Source organism: Antechinus flavipes, chromosome 2 (assembly GCF_016432865.1).
Source record: "Antechinus flavipes isolate AdamAnt ecotype Samford, QLD, Australia chromosome 2, AdamAnt_v2, whole genome shotgun sequence".
Classification (NCBI taxonomy): domain Eukaryota; kingdom Metazoa; phylum Chordata; class Mammalia; order Dasyuromorphia; family Dasyuridae; genus Antechinus; species Antechinus flavipes.
Genome location: NC_067399.1, coordinates 319,768,499 through 319,791,181, shown reverse-complemented (window position 1 = coordinate 319,791,181; position 22,683 = coordinate 319,768,499). Strand labels below are relative to the sequence as shown.

Sequence of the window (22,683 nt, the reverse complement as noted above, 5' to 3'; positions counted from 1 at the left end):
TTTTTAATAAATATTAAGGTATGGGGAAACAAATATTATTGTTTTGGTCATGGAGAGAAGTCCCTAAGAAATATCTTAAAACATTAGGAAAAAGTAGATGAATGACATATAGGTTTGAAATAGTGATCAGCTCAAACCAATTCCAATTGTTCATTGCTGAAGAGAGCTGTCTACATCTACACCCAAAGAGAGGTCTGGTGGGAGCTGAGTTAACATAGTATTCTCACTCTGTTGCATTTTGTTTTCTTTGCTAGTTTTTTTTTTTCTTAATCCGATTTTTCTTGTGCAGCAAGAAAACTGTATAAATATGTATACATTTATTGGATTTAACAAATATTTTAACATATTTAACATGTATTGGACTACCTGCCATCTAGGGAAGGGGATGGGGGGAAGGAGGGGAAAATTTGGAACAGAAGATTTTGCAAGGGTCAACATTGAAAAATTACCCATGCATATGTTTTGGAAATAAAAAGCTTAAAAAATAATTAGTGATCAGCTTTAAAGCCAATTATTAAAAATTTTACTCATAAAATGAAGTCTAAAAAACTATAGAGTTCTTGTATATCAATAATCAGATGTTTTGTTATGTCTTTGTTTAGGAAAAAAATGTATTTGAAATGTTCAGCATAAAAAATAGTATTTTAGGTAAATATTCTTGAGGTTAAAAAAAAAGAACCACTACTTTGTAATTCAATTGTTTTTTAGTTGTGTTTGACTCTTTGTGATTCTATTTGGATTTTCTTGGCAAAGATATTGGAGTAGTTTGCCATTCCCTTTTCCACCTTATTTTAGAGATGAGGAAACTGAGGCAAACAGGGTTAAGTGAGTTGCCCAAGGTTATGCAACTAAGAAGTATCTATTGCTGGACAAGTGTATCAATACCAAGTATTTTCTCATTTCTTTGTTCAGAAAAATGTACTTAAAATGTTTAACATAAAAAATAATATTCTAGATTTTATTCCTGGAATTAAAGGAAAAACTACTTCTTTATAGTAAGGATCAAAAAATCCAAGGATCAAAGACTAATAACAATAAGAGCAAACATTTACACAACAAAGATTCACAAAACGCTTCATACTTGTTTTGTTCCTAATCATCAAAATCATATTTTTAATAATTTTCAGTCTCAGAAATGGCTCGAGTGTGTTAACAGACACTTAAATAGCGAGTAGGAAGAAAATGTAATTAATCCAGATGGTGATATCAGGATTCTTATTAGGGAAATGGACTTTATAAAATGTTCTTTTGGACAGAGATGGTTTAGAAATACAAAGCATAAGGTTTTTAAATAGCTGTACTCCACAGAGATGCAATCTTCAAATTTCTAATGGATCATCTATGCTTTTTATCATATCAACAAATATTGTGCAAGTTATTTACTTCCTTACAATGTTGTAAAATTGAAATTGTCTCTAGCCCCTTCTTTTCCCTTTGTTTTTCCTAAATGGTGGGGCTGCCACTATTCTAATAGTATTCAGTTATGTTATGAATCATTTTATGGATCAATGGATAAATCTTTTATTATGTATTTTACATCACAGATTACTATAGGAATTTTTAAATTTTTGTATTCCATTTCAGCATAAAAATTAACCATCTAATCTGCACTGTGCTAAATGCTGGGGATAAATACAAAAAGTGAAAACAGTCCCTACCTTCATGGAGCTTCCATTCTAATGGGAAAAACTAGAGAAATCATCTCATATACAACAAATATCATATAAATGGAAGGAAGCCTTAGTGGGAAAAACACTAATTTGGGGAGACCAAGGATGGTATAATGGTGGTGGCCCTTGAGCTGAATCTTAAAGGAGAATAGATAAGAAAATGAGTAAAACTTAACACTTCCAGGCTGTGTGACTATGTGACCTTGGGCAAGTCACTTACCCCCAATTGCCTCAGGGGAAAAAAAGAAAGGAAGGAAGGAAAGAAGGAAGGGAAAGAGGGAGGGAAGGAAGGAGGAAGGAAAGGAAAGAAGGAAGGAACAAGGAAAACAGGGAGGGAGGGAGGGAGAAAGGAAAGAAGGAAGGAACGAAGGAAGGAAAGAAGGAAGGAAGGGAGGAGAGAGGGAGGGAGGAAAGAAGGAAGGAAGAGAGGGAGGGAGGAAAGAAGAAAGGAACAAAGGAAGGAAGGGAGGAGAGAGGGAGTGAGGAAATAAAGAAGGGAGAGAGGAAGGGAGGAAGGGAGGGAAGGAGGGAGAAAAAGAAAATGAGTCAAACTGAATCACAAAGCTAGAAAATCTGAGGTCAATGTGAACTCAGGTCTTTATGACTCCGGACTTGATGCTGTATTCACTGTTCCACATAGATAAACTTTTATTGAAAGGTTTGCTAAAATATAGGTAAATTAAGTCTATAGCATTCTCTTCATCCATTATATGAGTAATCCTTTCAAAAAAGGAAATAAGGTTAGTCTGCCAAGACTTGTTTCTGATAAAGCCATGCTATCTCTTTGTAATCACTGACTTTTGTCTTGCCACTGGACTCACTGACTTTGGAGGAGAGACTGAGGCTGACAACTTGTGCAGCTCTGCCACACTTAAACCCAATTCATAAGCAAATCAAGAGACCACCACATGATATCATTGGCTCTCTTTGAGAATGAAAGTTGAACAGCAACAACTGTTTTTCTTCTAGATCTTTGTTTCTTTTTCCAATTCCATTTTCAATTTTTTTAGCATCTACTATGTTCGAGGCATCCAATGATAAATTTGTCCTAAAGGCAATAATAACACACAATGATTATTAAAATATCTATAATTTCATCTTTTCTAAATAATTGCCAATCATTTCTCTAATGATCCTTTCAATAACTTCCTTAGGCATCAAAGTCCCACCATTTGGGGACTTTGTAAATAGTTTGCAGTCTCTGTTCTCTTCTTTCTTTATTTATTTTTTTGCTGAGGCAATTGGGGTTAAGTGACTTGCCCAGGGTCACACAGCTAGGAAGTGTTAAGTGACTGAGCTCATATTTGAACTTGGGTCCTCCTGATTTCAGGGCTGGTGCTTTATCCATTATGCCACCTAGCTGCCCTCCCCCCCCTTTTTTAAAAATCTAGGTTTTTGTCCATCTCCAATCCTTTGGTACCTCTCTCATTTTCCATGGCTTTTCTGATGTCACTGATAGTGATTCAATAGTCAAATCTGGCAGATCTTTCAGATTATCTGGACCAAGTCATTGGACTTAATCTAAGAAAGCTAGGAACTGTCTTACTCTCTTCTTATTTATCTTGGATATTAATTCCTTGTTAGTTTTGTTCTGTCATTTTTAATGTGAAGATTATTCTCTGCAGAGAGAAATAAAATAATAAAATAAGAATTGATCAGCTCTGTCTTTTCTCTGTTTTCAGTTTTCTCATCCATCCAAGCAAGGTTCCTCTCTTTGTTTCCCTTTTTTCTTTCAAAGTAACATTAAAAACAAACAATTTGTTGTCCTGAAATTTCCTTATCATCCTCAGAGTCTAAGTTTTAATATTCCTAGCAATTTTTTTGTTCTGAGAGTTCAAGATTTAACTATTTTTAAAAATTTTAATTCATTTTTATTTTATTTTGAGTTCTCTCCTTCCTATTATTATTCCCACATCTCTATAAGGGAAGTCAAGAAAAATAAAACCTATTACAAATATGTTTAAACATACAAAACAATTTTCTTCTTTAGCTATATTCCAAATAGAAAAAAATGAGAAAAAGAAAGATAATACAATATTTCAGTCTGAACTCTGAGGCTATCAGTTCTCTTTCTAGAATTTGATAACATAATATCTAGATTTCCTCTTTTCTATCACAAACTCTCATAAGAAATGATAACTTTTATCTGGGATCCCATTATTTCTACCTCAGTAACCAGTTTTCCCTGTTAGTAAGAATGAGATTTGGAATAGAAATTCTCCTTGTAGGTTCCTCCACCTTTTGAGGGGTGAAATTGTCACTAAGATAGAAAGGTATTATTAGTTTCTCTGCTTAATAATTGAAACACTTTATCATTAATATATCATGCATCTATATCAGGCTTGTAGTATTTCTGAAGCTTCTTAACTGTCCCTTCTTTCTGTCCAAGTTGTCTCTATTATTCTCATACTTAAAAGTTTTTATATATTTGTATTAGTTAGCCATCTCATAATTTGTATGATTTTATGAAAATTATTCCTCAGAGGTCATTATGATGAATAACAATATGATCAGTAAACCACTTAAATAATTCCTGTTTAGGTAGGGTTTCATAAGCCTTATTTTATAATGTTGCTAAAATGGGAGATCTTCCTTGATTTTTGTGGAACTGCCTAATGGAATAAATCATACTCCTTTGAGCACTGTCAATGACATTTTTTCCCTGACTGCTTGAGAGTAATCAAATCTTTTATATATGTTTTATGGCATGTCACATTTCAGAGAATCAAGAAAGAAGCCTTATAGCTTGTGGCTTTGTCTTCCTGTATCCTTTACATTTTTTTTAAATCACAAATTTTAAAAATTGTTTAGAACAATGTGTTCCCTATTAATATTTAACTTCTTTAGAAACTGTTCCTTTTATTGGTAAAATTGATTAAGATTTAATAGTGCCCTCTTCTGGGGACTCTTGAAGTAACCCTTTTGTTGTGTTTTTCATTGTTAATATTAAAGACTTATCTTTTAATAAGAATAACATGTCTAAAAATAGTCATAGCTAATCTTTAGCATATCTCTTTTTAACTGTAGTAGTGGTGGCTAGAAACTGGAAATTGAAGGGATGCCCATTAATTGGAGAATGGCTGGATAAATTGTGGTATATGAATGTTATGGAATATTATTGTTCTGTAAGAAATGACCAACAGAATGATTTCAGAGAGGCATGGAGAGACTTACATGAACTGATGCTGGGTGAAATGAGCAGGACCAGGAGATCATTATGCACGGCAACAACAATACTACATGATGATCAATCCTGATGGATGTGGCCCTCTTTAACAATGAGATGAACCAAATCATTTCCAATTGATCAGTAATGAACAGAACCAGCTACATCCAGTAAAAGAATACTGGAAAATGAATGTGGACCACAACATAGCATTTATACTCTTTCTGTTAATGTTTGCTTGCATTTTTGTTTTTCTTCCCAGGTTATTTTTACTTTCTTTCTAAATCCAATTTTTCTTGTGTAGCAAGACAACTGTATAAATATGTATACATATATCATATTTAACATATACTTTAACATATTTAACATGTATGGAACTACCTGCCATCTGGGCTGAGCGGGTGGTGAAGAAAGGGAGAGGAAACGTTGGAGACGAAGTTTTTGCAAGGGTTGATGCTGAAAAATTACCCATTCATTTGTTTTAACAATAAAAAACTATAATTTTTTTTAAAAGTGAAAAAAAAAGTAATGGCATTAAATTCATAATTTATCCAAAGAGATAACTTATGTAAAGCCCTTTGCAAAACTTAAAGCAGAATATAAAATTTCGCTATAATTATTATGAAATTTTCTGGCATTGTTCAATAAAGTCCTCCAGAAATAAGCTCAAAAAAAAAAAAAAAAAAAAAACAAAAACAAAAACCCAAAACTGTAGTATTGGCAGTGAATTTTGAATTGAAAACAGTTCTTAGTCAGAGATAAAAGGTTAAGTAAGGGCTTTGGGAAGAAGGACAATTAAAAGCAAAATAAATACTTTTGGGTTTTGGTATTAGAAGGATTTATGAGATAATAATGCTTCATGGTTCCAATACAATCATAATTACGTATTATGTAATTGTAGCAGAGGATATTAAAAATCCTCTGTATTCTCTAAACAGGCTTTTCTGATACCCTTTAAAGAGACATTATTTAAATAGACAATAGTTTAGACAAAAGAAAGGGCAAGATAAAATTTTGTTTTATATCTCAGAGGGATGCTTTACACATAACACTATCTTATTTTTTCTCAATACTTTCAATATATCCCTTTTTAATGGTTTCTAAATATATATATATACAGGTGATTTCGATATTTTCAGAATTCTAATCAATTTTTCATTTTTCAGCGTTGTAGAATGAATGAAGACACTGGTACTGACTATATAAAACCTTGGCAGCTGTCAGAAGTAGTTGATGGTGGAGGAGTTGGAATTATAGAAGAGAGTCAATATGCAAATTTGGCTAAAGGCGATTTTGTGACTTCTTTTTATTGGCCCTGGCAAACTAAGGTTATTTTAGAAGGAAAGATCCTTGAAAAGGTAATCTCTAATAAAGAGTGTGTATATTTTCCTTGGCATTTGATTCTATTTAATCTCAAGAAAGTAATGAAATCATATAGTTTCTTCTGCCTGCTAACTCATTAAATGTAGCAAAATCTATACCAACAATTGATTGATTACTTAGTTTTCATTCTTTTTTATTGCCTGAAAATTTATATAAAGAATAACATAAAAATTAGCTATGTTTTCATTGAAAGTATAGTTAATGACTTTCATTTACTATCTAAATAATGGAAGAATTAAGTATGCTTAAAATTGAATTGAGACCTTTGTGACATCATAGTAATAGCGAAATGCTTTATGGTGGTTTGGGGGCACTTCCTCCTAATTTCTCACTCACCAGTTGTCTTGTCTCAGAACTTGAAACTTTCATCATTAGTTAAAGGTAACTGTTAAAATACATATATGTATTATTAGGATTAGTGTACCAGCATTAGTGTGGCATACATCTCAACTAGATTTTTTTTCTAGCAGAAGTTGGAGGTTTCTAAAGAACTAATTTAGGAGACAGATAAATTTTGAAAGAAGTATATAGGAAAAAGGTTCAGGAACTTGGCCTGTGGCTGACTGGAGGAATGTTGCAGTTGAGAGCTAAATAGATGAAAGATAGCATGGGAACAGTAAGTGCTCAGAGGCAGGAAAGGTGTTTAAGGAGCAGTAGGGTGCCAGAAAGAGCAATGAAGAAGTCCTGAAATCTTCACAGTTTACCTAATGTTGGCCCTGGTGACAGCCACTAACAGTATTTGTATTACTTGCCTTACATGGTTATAAGGCTTGTGTTCCAAACCTGAAAATGTTATTATGTAAATGTGAAAAGTTATTATTTTATTGTGGTGATTGATCTACAAATCTGATCTTAGCTGTAAGGAATTTGAAGGTTATCTAGTTCTATCCCCCTTGTTTTACAGATCAGGAAAATGAAACAGAGACAGATTGAGTTACTTTCCCGAGATCATATAGTTAATTAGTGGATGAACTATATAGAATAAAAAAAAAAATCTTGAGCAGCTAAAGCAGAAACTTGGAGGTTAAACTTATTTTTTTTTAAATTTTTAAGCATTCTTTTCACTTCCTTGATATTTCCTTTCTTCCCCACTAAAAAATAAAAACAAAATTCTTATAACAAATGTGTATAATCAAGCAAAACAAATTTTCATATTGATCATGTCCAGAAATGTGTCTCACTCTGAATCCTAGGTTATCATCTTTCTGTCAGGAGATTTTTCATCATTGGTACTCTGAAATTATGATAAGTCAATGCATTGATTAAATTTCTTAAGTCCTCCAAAATTGTTTTTCCTCCAATATTGTTATATTTTAAGTTATTCCATTGATTCTGCTCACCATGTTCTGCATAAGTTCAAGTACTCCCAAGTTTCTTTGAAATTATTTCTTTTATTATATATTATAATTTGTTCATTTATTCAAATAATACTCATTTCATTTCTTATCTGCCTTTTTTTTTCTCTGAGACAATTGGAGTAAAGTGGCTTGCCCAGAGTCACACAGCCAGGAAACATTAAGTGTCTGAGGTCATATTTGAACTCGGGTTCTCCTGACTTCAAGCTGGTGCTCTATCCATTGCACCACCTAGTTGCCCCTACAGTTCACTTCTTTAACACTACAAAATGCAACCATAAATGTATTTATACACATAGAACCTTTTCTTTTCTTTGAGTTCCTATTTTCCCACTGCCACAACATTTGACATTTTAGAGATTGAACTTTGGCTTGAGGCTTTGATTAGAGATTCCATATTCTAATGTTGCCATTTTTATTTGATGGCATGTCATAGTATTCCACTGAGGAAAACTCCCCCCAATGCAAATTAACAACTATTTGGCAGCTTAGTGTCTGAGGATTATTTATGGTCAATGAGAGGTTATGTGACTTGCCTATAGTCGTACAGCCAATTGTGATAGGCAGAACTAGGTCTTCCTGATTTCCAGTTCCAATTCTTTATCTGTTTTGCCATATTGCTTTCAGTCAAACTTTATGCTTTAGTTTCTATAAAGTATCAGTACTTTACCAGAAATCACACAGGGTTAATTTCCACCAATGTTTTGTAATAAATGTTTGAAATGTTATGGAATAAAATTCCATAGGGTGAAATAAAATATATGCATATTTTATTTTAGGTAGACCCACAATTTGTAGATGGACACCTTTCTTACTTTCTGGGTGCTATTGGTATGCCAGGATTGACTTCTTTAATTGGAATTAAAGAAAAAGGTCACATAACTGTTGGTTCCAACCAGACAATGGTTGTCAGTGGAGCTGCAGGTGCTTGTGGATCATTGGCTGGCCAGGTAAACTTTTCTTATCATTGACTTATTTGATTTTTAAAAAGAAACATTTATAACTGAAGTCTCAATATAAAACTGTTCAGGCAAAAGCATAAAACTGAAAAGCACTAAGAAAACACACAATTTTTTGCCTAAATATTTATGATAGAAGTGTTATGTATAAATAGCCAACTATATTACTGCCATTATTTAAAAATAAACATACTGATTTGGGGGCCTAGTTTTCCATTTATTAGAAATTTAGAAAAACCAAAATTAAATGTAAATGATTGAATGCTATAATGGAAACAATCAGAAAAAAAATCTACCTCTTTGTAATTTCATATTCTGAAAAGTAAATCTGTTAAATCATAAATTAGATGATATTAAAAATTCTAAATAAACAATAAATTAATGGGGATGAAAATAAAGAACTTAATTCAGACACTCAGTTTAATGTTAACTAAACAACACATAATTTTGTTAAATTGTTGTGCCATAATTTGGAACAAATCAAATAGTGTCAATCTGAGCTCCTGTCTAGTCCCCAGTGACTGTAACTTTTGAATATCACTTGAGTTATTACTGTGTTAAGTATTATTTCTATGAAACTATTTGTTTGCTGATTGTATTATCTGATTTTTTTTTCCAGAATCCATGAGTAACCTTTAGAACATGTTTTTAGGCATATTTTTAAGTATCTGTATTGTATACAGATGAATGTAATAAACACATCTTCAAAATGAGAACTTACAGAAGTGTAATTTTTTCTGAATGCTTTTTTGACACCTCTCAAGCTCAGAAACTGAGGTTCACATGTAGCGTTGTGATGTGTTAATGATCTTGGGACTTCTTTTATAAAATTGCATCTAATATGTCCACTTGTATATCCATACAGTGACTCTATATAATCTTTATGATGTGTTTTAAACATTGCATCATATCCTGGCTTTGCTCTTTAAATCTTGTGATAGCCTTTGGCCAAAAGTTTAAAAATTCTGACCTGACCTGAGCAGCTTACAACTTTTCTGCATATTAGGTGTAACAATATAAAATCATTTAATTTTCAGACTTTTATTCTTATAGATTGGCCATTTGGAAGGCTGTTCCAGAGTGGTGGGAATTTGTGGAACAGATGAGAAGTGCTCCATCTTGGTCTCAGAACTGGGCTTTGATGCTGCAATTAATTATAAGAAAGGAAATGTGGCAGACCAACTCCATGAGCTGTGTCCATCTGGAATAGATGTTTACTTTGACAATGTTGGTGGTGACATCAGTGATACTGTTATATGCCAGGTGATCGATGAGTTCCTGCTATAAATTTGAATAAGTAATTTTTTATTTCTGTTATTTTGTATATATACATATATATATATATGTTTACACATACATACATACCTATTTTGTTACATACACATATGTGTATACATGCACACTTATTTTGTTACTCTGAGCTGCCAGCCAAAAATTCATTTGCTCTGATAGAACAGCCTGATAGTTTATTATTGTATTCTGTAGTACAATTATGTTCAGTATCTAATTGTGTCTCTTACAAAGGACAATTGTCAACAAGCACTTATTAATCATCTACTAAGTATCAGGCAAAAGCAAAACAGATGTTGCTCTTCTAATAGAGGAGACATTACATATGTTCATAAACATAAAATATATAAAATATATAAATATATATAAATATATAAAATATATAAAAAATAAATACAAAGTAGTTTGGGGAGAGGAACGACATTGGTGGCATCCAGAATATGAGTCTTATACTTGAACTGAGTCTTGAAGGAAAATGGGAATTCTTTTCAAGAGATGAGAATGAATTTTAGGCATTTGGGAGCAGCCAAAGCAAAGGCAGCTAGGTTGCAGTGGATAGAGCATCAGATCTGGATCTAAGAAGACTCTTCATCTTCCTGAGTTTAAATTAGTTCTCAGACATTTGTTAGCTATATAAACCAAGTCACATAACCTTTGTTTGTATCAGCTGTAAAACTGTAAAATGTAAAAAAAATTTTTTTCATCTGTAAAGTGAGCTGGAGAAAGAAATGGAGCAGGAAACCAGTTCAGTGTCTTTACGAAAAAGTTGGATATGACTGAAAATGACTGAACAACAATGCAAAAGCATAATGAGCATTTTGTGTGAGGAACTATAAGTAGGCCAGTATGGCTAGACTCTTGAAAATATACTGAAGAGTTGTAGGTTAAGAAGACTGGAAAAGTAGGAAGAGACCAGGTATAAAGATCAGTAAGTGAAAAACAGAGGAGTTTTTATTTTATTTTAGAAGTAATAAGGAGCCACTAGAGTTTATTGAGGTTAGGTATGATGTTGTCAGATTTGTGCTTTCGGAAAATCACTTTGGCAGCTTTGTGGAGGTTGGAATGGAAAGGAGAGACACAGGAGGAAGGGAGGCTGCCACAGTAATCCAGGCAAAAGGTACTTATGGCCCGAATGAACTAGGGTGGCAGCAGTGTGAATAAAAGAATATTGAAGAAGGGGAAATGACAAGGCATGCAACTGACTGGATATATGAGATGAGTGAGAGGGAGGAAAGTGTAACTAGAGCAAGGCTAATGACCTGGGATCGTACTGAAGACTGGAAGAATCTGGAAGTCATGATGAGCATGAAGGATAGGTTTAAGAGGAGTAATGCATATCAAACTGAAAATAAATGAACAGAATGACAGAGGTTGTATACCAACTGTTAAACTCTGACAAAATAAAACAAACCAAAGAGCCACAGAGTTTAGAGCAAAAGCTTTATGCCAACTATCAACTCTGAAAAACAAAGCCAAACAAGCAGAAAACTCAAAGAGCCACAGAGTTTATAGGCAAAATGCCTTCTTTATTCTGCTGGAGAACTAGACATATGTGCTAGGGTCTCCTCTAAGTCCAAAGCAAGAAGACTAACCTTCAATACATACAGTGGAGCCTCGACAAAGAACCAACCAGTGAAGTGTGACCACAGTAGTGAGGTGTAAAAGTGGTAAGTTTGCCAAGTGAGAAAAAGTCTGTTCATAGCAGGGTTTTATGGACCAAAGTCTTTAGGTACCTGTCTGAACTCAAGGACCTCCTGGAGCTGTTTTAAACCAATTCTGTGATTTAGCTGCAGCAAATTTTGTCCTGATGGTGAGTGAAAAGATTGTTTTTATGCTAAACTTAGGGCACAGTTGGCTTGATGGACCTTAGCTCTGGAAAACAAGATACCTTCTAATAATAAGAAAAGAGAGGAATAAAAAGAGGAGTGGTCTTGGGGTGTGGGTTTACAGCATAAAAGCATATGTAACTATAGAAGATTAGAATAAAATAGAGAAATGTCAGAGTTACTCATTATGGAAGAGTAATATATTTGGATAATGGCAAGATAAAACATCAAATTGAGGTGAGTGAAGAAATGGCTCATGAAAACTAAGCAGTATTTAAATAAATATCAAATACATGTTGAGTTCCTTAATATAAAGCATGAACTTGGACAGAAAAGGAGCCTGTGAGTCAAGTACTGAATTCATTGAGAAAAAAAGGAGGAAATATCCTGGGGGGGAGGGGAAGGTTGGTAGATAATAGACACCTGAATCTAAGTGATAATCTGTATATAGTGACTCTTAAATGTGGCCAGTTTGCTGAGTGATCAAGTGGTGTGTTATGAGCCAGAACTTGAAACAAGGTGATAACTCAATGGAATTGATGGAAGCAATGCTTGTGTGCTTAAGTTAACACCTTTGACAGTTCACACATTAGTTCACACATTAGTTCACACGTTTGGGAGATTTCAGTATTCAGTATCAGATATCCAAATTTACACCTCCCATAATCCCACTCTCAGAGGAGGAGTCAATCTTTGAGTTTATATCTCCAAAAGAGCATAAAAAGAGCTTCAGTCAGTCAGTCAGTTGCCAGGAATTGGAGTTGAGTTAGAGGCAGAACTAGAAGCAAAGGACTAGCAATAAGAGTTCTTGGAACCAAGGAGGAAGAGAATCCTCCAAGAAAGCTAACTGGGCCCAAGGAAAGAGACGAGACTTGGAAGGAGAAAATAAACGTTTGGATTTTATCAGCTGGCTGCATTTGAAGTGATTATTACTCTGAACTGAAACTAAGGCTGCCTCCAGAATACCTCCCCAAGAAACCTGCTCCCAGAGAGAACCATCATAAATTATACAAAAGAAGAAAGGACCACAGTAGTGGGACAGTCTGAAAGTAGAAAGGAGGACCAAGAAATGAGGACCTTTCCTTCCTGAGATCAGTGAGTTGGGGAACATAAGAAAAAGTGCAACCCATCCTAGATGAAGTGTCATTGAATATCAGGTCTCAATAAATATCAGAAGATGGAAATAACATAAGAGAAAAAGATGTAAGATGCAGATAAATTTGTTAATTATGCAGAACAAGAATTTCAGAGGACAAAATAGAAGAAGTGAAAGGTTATGGAGCTGTATGTTTTGCAGATAGTATCAAACATTTAGCTTTTTGCTAATCAACGAGTATTTATTAAGCATGATGCTGGGTTTCAGGAATCCTGCAGAGTTGGGAATACAAATACAAAAATGAAACAGTCCCTGCCCTTAAGGAAGGCTTTCTATCAAATGAGAGAATTTAATCCTTTTCCCATTCTTCCAAGTTAATGAATTAAAATTGTTCCTTCATAATCAGTAAACTTTTGTTGTCTTTCATGATTGTCACAAAGAATATGGAGAATATGTTAGAAAGAAAAAAGAATTAAATTTAATCAGGCCATACTGAGAGAAAGGCATATATGTGGTAGCTCCAACTAAATGGTGGCTGATCTTAGAATTCACTCAAGTTTTCTCAAAAAGAAACAAAGCTATCTTAGGGTTTGTCTTACCACTATCAATTTCTACTTACTGCTTCCAGCATTTCCAGTAGAGAAACCAGGAGAATAAACTGAAATGATTCCAAATGGATAAATATTGTATATTTCATAAAGTTGTTGTATTTCATCATGAATTTTTATATACTAAACTAAATCGTTTAGCATAATTTCAAGGTAAGTATATACTGGAAAATGAACTTCTATTTCCTTAGAGTTATAGAATCTAATGTTACATTATTTTCCTCTGGTTTGCAAATTTTACCTCCTCTCTCTATATCCATTTCTTTATCACTTCATGTACATAAATAAATATTGTGGATAATCCCTCTGCCTCCAAAAAATACCCTCTAAATTATTATTAACAGAATAGGGTTTGGGGGGAGGGTTCCTTCAAAAGATGTTTTCATTGACATTTATTCTATGAAAACATTCATACTTTTTATAAAGCACCTCTGTATTCAGTAGTTACAGAGAAAAATCTATTTCTTAAGTGGGATTGTAATCAATTTTCTTTGAATAGATGAATCAAAACAGCCATATTATCCTGTGTGGCCAGATTTCTCAGTATAACAAGGATGTCCCTTATCCTCCCCCATTGCTGCCAGAAGTAGAGTCAGTTCTGAAAACAAGAAACATCACCAGGTATTCTTTCTTTCCTTTATTTACCACCATATTAAAACCATATACATACATACATACATACTTATGGATGTATTTTATTTATTTATATGTATTCATATACATATACACATATAGATAAGGTTTTTTGCCCAGAACTGTTCCCCCATCCCAATAAACATTTATTAAGTGCCTACTATATGCCAGGCATGGTACTAACAGTTCATAAAAAGAAAGACAGTTCTTGTCTTCAAGGAGCTTACAATATAATGGGGAGAAATAGCATACAAAAGGAGGGAGTAAAGGTTTGGGTGTGTGTTGGGAGTGGAGAACATCTTGTTCCCTAGAATTGAGACCAGGCATAGAAACAGATGCAAAGTGAAGTGAGGAGGTGAGAATCTACTTCTGCTATTTATAAAGGAAAGTATTGGGAAGAACTTGGTACTCTACCATCTAGCCTTCCAATCAGCCAAAGTGGCGGAAGGAGAGTATATTAATCAGGGCTTGATTTAGCATCTTGGTAATAAGATTAGATATAATGAGTTTATCCTGGGAGAGGCATCTTGTTCCTTGGAGTTGAAACCAAATAATATACATTTAAAACCACATGAAGTATAGATTTTTTTTTAACTCAGATAATGATTTTGACATTGACTCCCTAATGTCATTTATTTCCATTATATTTATTTAAACCACATATGATTGAACTAAGTATGATTAATCCATGAAATTTGTTACATGAAAAGATTTCACAACCTTGTGAAATTGTCTAATTGCTTTTCTCCTGTTTTAGATTGCTGTCTTATTTTTCTATAGGGAAAGATTTATGGTATTGAATTATAAGGACAAATTTGAGTCTGGAATTCTACAACTGAGTCAGTGGTTTAAAGAAGGAAAATTAAAGGTAGGACTTGATCCTATGTCCTTATCAATTTATTCTTTTTATCTTGTTAGTTAAATGTGGTCAGCCTGAATTTCTGTGTAGTTTGAAAAAAACAGTTCTTTGTCTTCAAGAAGCTTCCAATCTAATGGGGCGAGAGAGCATAGAAGAGGAGGAAGGAAAGGTTGGGGGATGTGCTGTGGGGAATATCAAGGAGCATCTTATTCGGAATTGAGATCAGCCAAAGAAGCAAATGCAAAGTGGAGTGAGATAAGTATTGTTTGCTCACTAGAGATAAATTAAATAAAACCCACTTTGATATGAAGATTATATTACTTTGGTTCTGAGGGGATTCCAATACTGAGATATGATTGGAATAAAATTCTAGATCTTGGATTTTTAAAGGGTTACTCATGGATCTTTTGGGATCTGCAAAACCTTTTAGAGGGTTGTTGAGATCAAATTCATTTTCATAATAATACTAAAATAGTATTTCCTATTAAAATGCCTATTTCCCAACTATATACATCCATTCAAAATTGAATTTTTTCCATCTATTTTAAACCAACCAGAAATTAACAAATCCATGCTGGGTTACATTTTATTGTTAAACATTCCTCAATTACATTTTAATCTAGTTCAGAGGAAGTGTTAGAATTATTGTGAGCCATATGTTTGACACCTCTGATCTAGACAGGATTTCTTAAATTTTTTCTACCTGAGACCTCTTTTTGCCTGAGAAATTTTTAGCCACACGGATATGTAAATATACAAAATAGGTATATAAATCCAACATTTCCTGATAATAAATCATAATTTCATGGCCCTCCTATTCAGGTACATGCCCTCTTTGGGGGTCACAACCCACAGTTTAAGAAGCTTTGATTTAGACTATTACTATTTAATTATAGACTATATTAATGATTAGAGGCCATTGGACTTTCCTTCCAAGTTGTCTGCTCCTATTAGATTGGGTTTCTTTCTTTCTTTTTTTTTAATAGCTTTTTATTTACAAGTTATATGCATTGGTAATTTTACAGAATTGACAATTGTCAAACCTTTTGTTCCAATTTTTCCCCTCCTTCCCCCAGCCCCCTCCCCCAGATGGCAGGTTGACCAATACATGTTAAATATATTAAAGTATAAATTAAATACAAAAAAAAGTATACATGTCCAAACAGCTATTTTGCTGTACAAAAAGAATTGGACTCTGAAATAGTGTACAATTAGCCTGTGAAGGAAATAAAAAATGCAGACGGACAAAAATATAGGGATTGGGAATTCTATGTAATGGTTCTTAGTCATCTCCCAGAGTTCTTTCACTGGGTGTAGCTGGTTCAGTTCATTACTGCTCCATTGGAACTGATTTGGTTCATCTCATTGCTGAGGATGGCCAGGTGCATCAGGATTAATCATCATATAGTATTGTTGTTGAAGTATATAATAATCTCCTGGCCCTGCTCATTTCACTCAGCATCAGTTCATGTAAGTCTCTCCAGGCCTTTCTGAAATCATCCTGCTGATCATTTCTTACCAAACAATAATATTCTACCTGTCTGTTTTCCTCTAATGTTCTCATTTATAAAAATATTTTAATCTTTTTTTGTAAAAAACAAACAAACAAAAAAACTAGATTAATTTCTTCCAGGAATTCTCATTGAATTTATGCCCAAGCTGTGTTTTCCTTTGAAGCTCTACTTATAGACATTTTGGAATCATACTTTTCTTCTGGATTTATGTCTTGAGCATTTCTTTTGCCATAATAGCGTTTTATTGTGGGATTCTTTTTTTGTTTTGCTCATTCTTCCAGCCTGCTTCCTGACTTTGGTTTTAGGGCTAAGCTTTGTTTAGTTTTGTAGGAAAGGTGTGGGTTAGTCCTATTGCTACTTTCTTGGGGGTACTGAGGACTGAGTTATTCTAGAATCTTGTTATGCCACAGTTCTCTTTTATTATCCTGACTCAGTTTCCCTAATTATCCTGACTCAGTCCTGCCTCAGTTTCCCTGCTTCTCAATTCTCCAAAACCTTTCCTCCCTCTTTATCAGAATACTTGATAGAACATCAGAAAGCCTCTCCCCATCCCAAGCTATTAGAATATCAGATACTGTCCTATCAAGATGCCTTTCCCCAAGTCCAAGGTGCCTCCTCCTGATTATGTCATCTCCATCTCCAGTGGCTCACCCCACCCTGTCAGTCCAGTTCCCCTGCCCTCAGCACCCTGACTCCGCCCCTGTCTCAGTCTACCTTCTGTGTCTGAGCCATGTCATTGAGAACTCTCATTGTTTGCTAGATTCTTGGAGAGGATAGTCTCATTCAGCCCTGGGACCAAACCATGCATCCACTTTGATCCCAGTATATCTCTCCATTTAATAAATCATTAAATACTCTCTAATCTCTGTCTTGCTCAGTTTTGAGTATCCTGATTCAGGGTGAAGTCTGATTACTCCCTTACTGGTCTAAGCTCTGTTTGTTTCTAACCTGGGTGTGAGTCTAAGTAACATACATGTAGAGTTGCAGTAGAATACTCCTAAATTCTCCACAATGGAATGTTTCAAATAGTGTACATCTGAGCAAAACTCCGGTGTCTGCAAACTTCTGTTTGGCATGGGCTTGCAGAATGACTGTCTTAAATTTTTTTTCTCCAGTTTCTCAATCAGGATTCAATCTAGTACATCTTTTTCTTTTCTTCTTCAAAAATCTTATTTTTAGTTCCAAATTTTCTTCCTCTTCCCTCTGCCCATGGAGAAAGAAAGAAAAATAAAATCCAGTACAAATATGTATAGTCAATCCTATGCATTTTCCTAATATTTTTAGAGAAGTTAGAGGAGGGTGCTTGAGGAGCTCATTGTACTTCTTCCTGCTACTCCACTATCTTGACTCTCCCTCTGGTAATGACCTTTTAGTTATCTTACTATACTGATAGCTCTAATATTCAGCAGAATAGATTGGTGACTGCTGAAAGTGTTCTCATCTGTGCTGTGGCCCTGATGTTTCTGGTGTTGTTCTTGCTTATCATTACCAGTTTATTTTGAAAGATCCACTGTGAATTGATACTCATATCATCCTCCACATGCCATATCTGAGACTTGGTTATTCTAAAGTAGGGAGTCAAAGCTTGGTATTTCTGATCTTTATTCTTCTCCACATTATTATACTGCATTCCTTCAGGTGGCAGTAGAAACAGAGAAGAAGCAGTAAGTGCCAGAAATATTTAAAAAAAAAATCTTTTTCATGGCAGGATTTCTTTTTAAAATTTTCTTTTGTTTCACTATCAAATCATTTTTTAATATACCCTTTATCACCCTCCTACCCAGGGAGTTATGCCTTATAATAAAGAATAAGGGAGAGGGGGAAGGAGAAAAGTGATTCAACATAAACAACCCAGTGAATCTGGTGGTATATGCAATATTCCATTCCCATAGTCTTTCTACCTGTATAATTATAGAGGGCAGGTGCATCAAAGAAAGCATTTTAGGTAGAAGAGATTTCTTAATGATCATCTAGTCTAAAGGAGGGAAAGGAGACCGGAAATTAGAAGGAACCTATTCAGAATAAATCAGTTAATTTCTTAGTCATTTGGGGGTGGGAATGGGGAAGAGAGAGGAATGTGGGGTGCATGATCCTGGACGAGTCATTTAACCCCATTTGTCTCAGTTTCCTTGGCTGTAAAATGAACTAAAGAATGAAATGGCAAATCACTTAGTATCTTTGCCACAACCCCCTCCCCCCCCCAAAAAAAAAAAAAAAACAACCCAAATGGAGTCATGAAGAGTTAAACACAACTGAAAATGATTGAATAACAATAAAAAATTGTGTTTTGTTTGTGGCTTTTTTAATTTGGTAAAAAAAAAAAATAAAAGTTTGTTATTTCTTCTGCATTAACATGTAGTTAACAATAATGACATAATTGATTTCTTTCCTATGTGTGATATTGCAAGTATTGAATACTGCCATGTTTAGAATCATCAAAGAATAGTCATGTTATACATATATGAGGTTTTTGAATATTGCAAACCATTGACTCATTAAATTTTCCAACTTAAAAAAAGTTAAATCGTATTTGTTTGACAAAAAAAAACTTGGGAGTATGAGGTGGGGAAGAAACAAAACTATAATGTTAGTTGATAGAGAAAAACTGATGTCATTCATAAAAACATATTTTCCATAAATAAAATAAAAGTATAAAATATGCCTTTATCCACCATCTATTGCATATTAGAAGTATTACTTTCTCAAACAGGGGAAGTCTAAATAGTTTTTTGGGGTTTTTTGCAAAGTAAGGAGGAAAATTAATTCCAATTATTCTGATTTGTAGATCAGAGAAACAGTCATCAGTGGCTTGGAAAACATGGGAGGTAAGAGAATCAGAAATTTTTAAATTGAAGTTTATCTTCTCATTCTGAAACAGTACTTTAACAAACATTCCTTTCTATATCTGCGTTGTATATAATGGTTTTGTTTTCTGGGCCATACTACAACAATTTGAATGAAATATGAACTTATTCAACCTCTACCAAAAATTCAACTTAATAATAAATTTAAGAGGAATGTTTCTCTTTACTGTCCTGTTTTATAAGTTTCTTTCTTGAACTTCTCAAATAATTTGTGTGCCACATACATTTTACGGAATTAATCGGGAGTACATTTCACAGTTTATCTATTTTTCACAGATTGGGAAACATTTTTAATATTTAGTTCTCATGAAAATAGATTTGTTTTGTCCCCACATACATAGTTTTCAAAATTCTCTTGTGTCACATGTGCTTAGTCAATAAAATTTATTTTAGAATTGTTTTACTTAAAACCTTTTTATTTTCTGAAATCTTTTATTTTCCATTTTGAAAATATGAATTATATTTGCCTTAGGAGAAATCATAATTGTCAGGAATGTAAAAACAACTATTCTTCTGAAATATCATATTTACACAAAATCCTGAGTGTTTTAAATTAACCGATGTTAGTTTAATTTTCTCATCTTGTATAATCATTGTTATTTATGTTCTTCATATGGGATTATTTTAAATCTTTTTTTTTTTTCACTTTTTTTTTATCCTGAACTTACAGTGAATGAATATAATTAGTAACAGGTGGACATTTTCTGTGCAGGTATCAATGTTTAAGTCATTTCTTACCTTGATTTGGACTAATTTGTACGCTTCCAAACTGATATAATTTAGAACACCATTTAAAATTATAAAACTCCATTTCAATATATGGATATATTATGTTATTTCGAGCTATTACAATAATTTTTATATAATTGGTGATATTATATAACTGACATTAATTATTCAAGATAATTTATTTTTTTTTTTCAGTTGCCTTCCAATCTATGATGACAGGAGGCAATATTGGGAAACAAATAGTTCATATTTCTGAATAAAAATCTTTCTCCCTTCATCGGATTACACATGAACAAGAACATCAAATAGATTTCTTTTCAACTTCAACAAGAGAGATTTTGAAATCTACTAATAGATTTACAATATTAATTTAACTTTTATTTTGTATCATTTTATTTCCTATTCTGCAGCACTGATATTAGCTTCCAACTTAATAAATCTAATGTATAACTAACTATAATATAACAAAAGTCAGGATGAGTCATTTTTCATCCCCCTCCTCCTCAGGAACTTGCATTATATATGATGTTTGTATTTGATATTTTTGTGCTACTTTGTAGTGTTCTGAATAAAATAATATTTGAAAAGATACTTTATACAAGGATCTTTTGGACAATCTCAGGTAATCTTTCATTTTTAATTCAGTGCTAATTATTGGCATAAACCTTGATAGTATTTAGATCTTTCAGTTGTGTTATGTCTTAAATAAGATAAACAAATTCAAGTCTTTAAGTACTTTAAGAACATTGTATAAAGGTTTTATTGGGGCATAACATATAGCTATTTGCCTTTTGATTCTGGTTACATTTTGTGACAATTACATCTTACTAAGTGTACTTCCCCTGGGACCCACATTTTGCATTATATTGTCATTAAAAAAAAAGAAAATAAAAAATCTGACAATGAAGATAACCTTTAAATTTGTAGAAAATCCATTGAAACATAAGATGGAATGAATGGGAAAGTGATATATAATTTAGACTCCTAATTTATGACACTAATTTCTGTTAGATCTTTTTACCAATTATCTTGAGCTGAGTGGTTCTTCAAAGTATTCAAAATTATTTTTCAATTACTTTTGGGAATAGGGCACAGAACTGCATCTGTGGATAGTAGGACTTAAGATTGTTAATGTCCTAAACGCAAGCTAAGGTTTTGTAATTTGGCTTCAGGTCACTCAAGAACTCTCTGGCACCTTCTTTAAAAACAAATGAAATGACAGGCATTAAGAGTAAGGGAAAGCAGAAATATTATATTTTCTTTTACCTTTCAAGACATAATTTGAAAAGAACTAAAAGAACTTTTGGAAGGGGGGACAGAATTTTTACAAGAATTTTTATAAAATGTAGTAAAGGGGTATACACAAGTCTTTATGTAACATACACATGCAAAATCTGTCTTTTCTAAGGCCAGTTATGTTCCCCTTTCACTGTTAGGCAACAGAGATTTAGTATGCTCCAATTCCATTTAAAATTTTCAAAGTTTGAAAATAATTAATTAAAAAATTAAAATAATACACAGGTATGGCATTAGTTTCCTCATTATCTCTAGCTTCTCTCTGTAGGCTGAAGCTGACTCACTCATCCTGTTGGAGGTTAGGGTGGTCCCTCTAAATGGTTGGCCATGCGGTTACTGCTTATCAACAACAACCCTGCTGATAGGGAAGGATATACTCCTACAACTTGCTTTGCTTCTCATTTATACAAAGTAGTCAAAATGACTCTTAAACATCAAATATTTAGTAATCAATAAAGAGAAGCACACAAAAATATCATAAAATAATATTTTCAAAAGAAGAAAAAAGTTTGCATATTAACATATTATTAAAATGTTAACAGTATACCTATAAAAGGAGATACATTCTTCCACCAATGTATACTCTGTCCATGGGGGAAATTGGGCATACAAAGAAGCCTAGTAGTGAAGCATTGGCAAGATATTAATGTGCCCAGGATAATTTACAGCTGGACTGCAGACTTTAAATAATTTGTACTTCACCTGCTCTGCAGGCCTATTCCTCTTCTAGGCCTCTACTCTCCTGGTGGACATTCCTAAGGCAACAAAAGCAGCATTAAACTTATTTTTTTTCTAAACCGTTGCATTACATTCTTTCAGTGAAATAGCATACCTAATTCTACAGTGTTCAGCTTTCCAGATTTACTTCCTTAAGCTGTTTTCTGCATCATTGCAAAAGAGTAATTCATCTCTTCTTATAGCAGGATTTTATCTTCTCTAATCAGCTCCTAGCAGCACCTCAGAAGCTTTTTATTTTCTGTCCACTGGAAATTGCTGTTTAAATTTGTTCTCTCTTTTCTTCCTACTGCTTTTTCATGCATTAGTAGGCAATCTCTGCCCAACTTCTGTTTCTTTTTCTATTATCAGCTTATCTCTTCAGATGGATATTGTCTTCTCATTCTTCTTATATTTCTCCCTTTTCTCTCCCCCTCACTCCCACCATGTCCCCCAAATCAGGATTACCTCAGGAGTAGTGATTCATCTCTAACTTGAGTTGAGAAACCTAAAATTCACATTGCTATCAAGTATTCTGCATGCAATTATTACACAATAGTTCTTAAATAATTCAATGGATGGTGAATATTTAATAAACACCCATTGTAAGCATATCATTTTACAAGGTGCAGTGGGAATTTGTAAAATACCGCTCATTCAAACAGCTTACTTATGAATAAGAGGTATTAAACAATATCATTCTTAAAACTTAAGAATTAAA

General features: G+C 33.4%; 1 protein-coding gene across 3 annotated transcripts in view; it reads left to right on the top strand.

Moving 5' to 3' along the window:
* The window catches only part of PTGR2 (prostaglandin reductase 2), a 53,050-nt gene extending 32,507 nt beyond the window's left edge, over positions 1 to 20,543 (top strand). For 2 of the 3 annotated variants that reach the window (XM_051977630.1, XM_051977631.1), the window contains 7 exons: positions 6,003 to 6,194; positions 8,354 to 8,524; positions 9,587 to 9,796; positions 13,853 to 13,974; positions 14,767 to 14,854; positions 19,145 to 19,184; positions 20,148 to 20,543. In XM_051977630.1, the coding sequence (XP_051833590.1) occupies positions 6,003 to 6,194; positions 8,354 to 8,524; positions 9,587 to 9,796; positions 13,853 to 13,974; positions 14,767 to 14,854; positions 19,145 to 19,184; positions 20,148 to 20,212 (888 nt within the window). In that variant the 3' untranslated portion in view covers positions 20,213 to 20,543. Of the gene's footprint in view, positions 1 to 6,002; positions 6,195 to 8,353; positions 8,525 to 9,586; positions 9,797 to 13,852; positions 13,975 to 14,766; positions 14,855 to 19,144; positions 19,185 to 20,147 lie in introns of those variants that run through there. The other variant, XR_007950646.1, reaches the window with a different exon arrangement.
* The last annotated feature ends 2,140 nt before the right edge of the window (positions 20,544 to 22,683 follow it).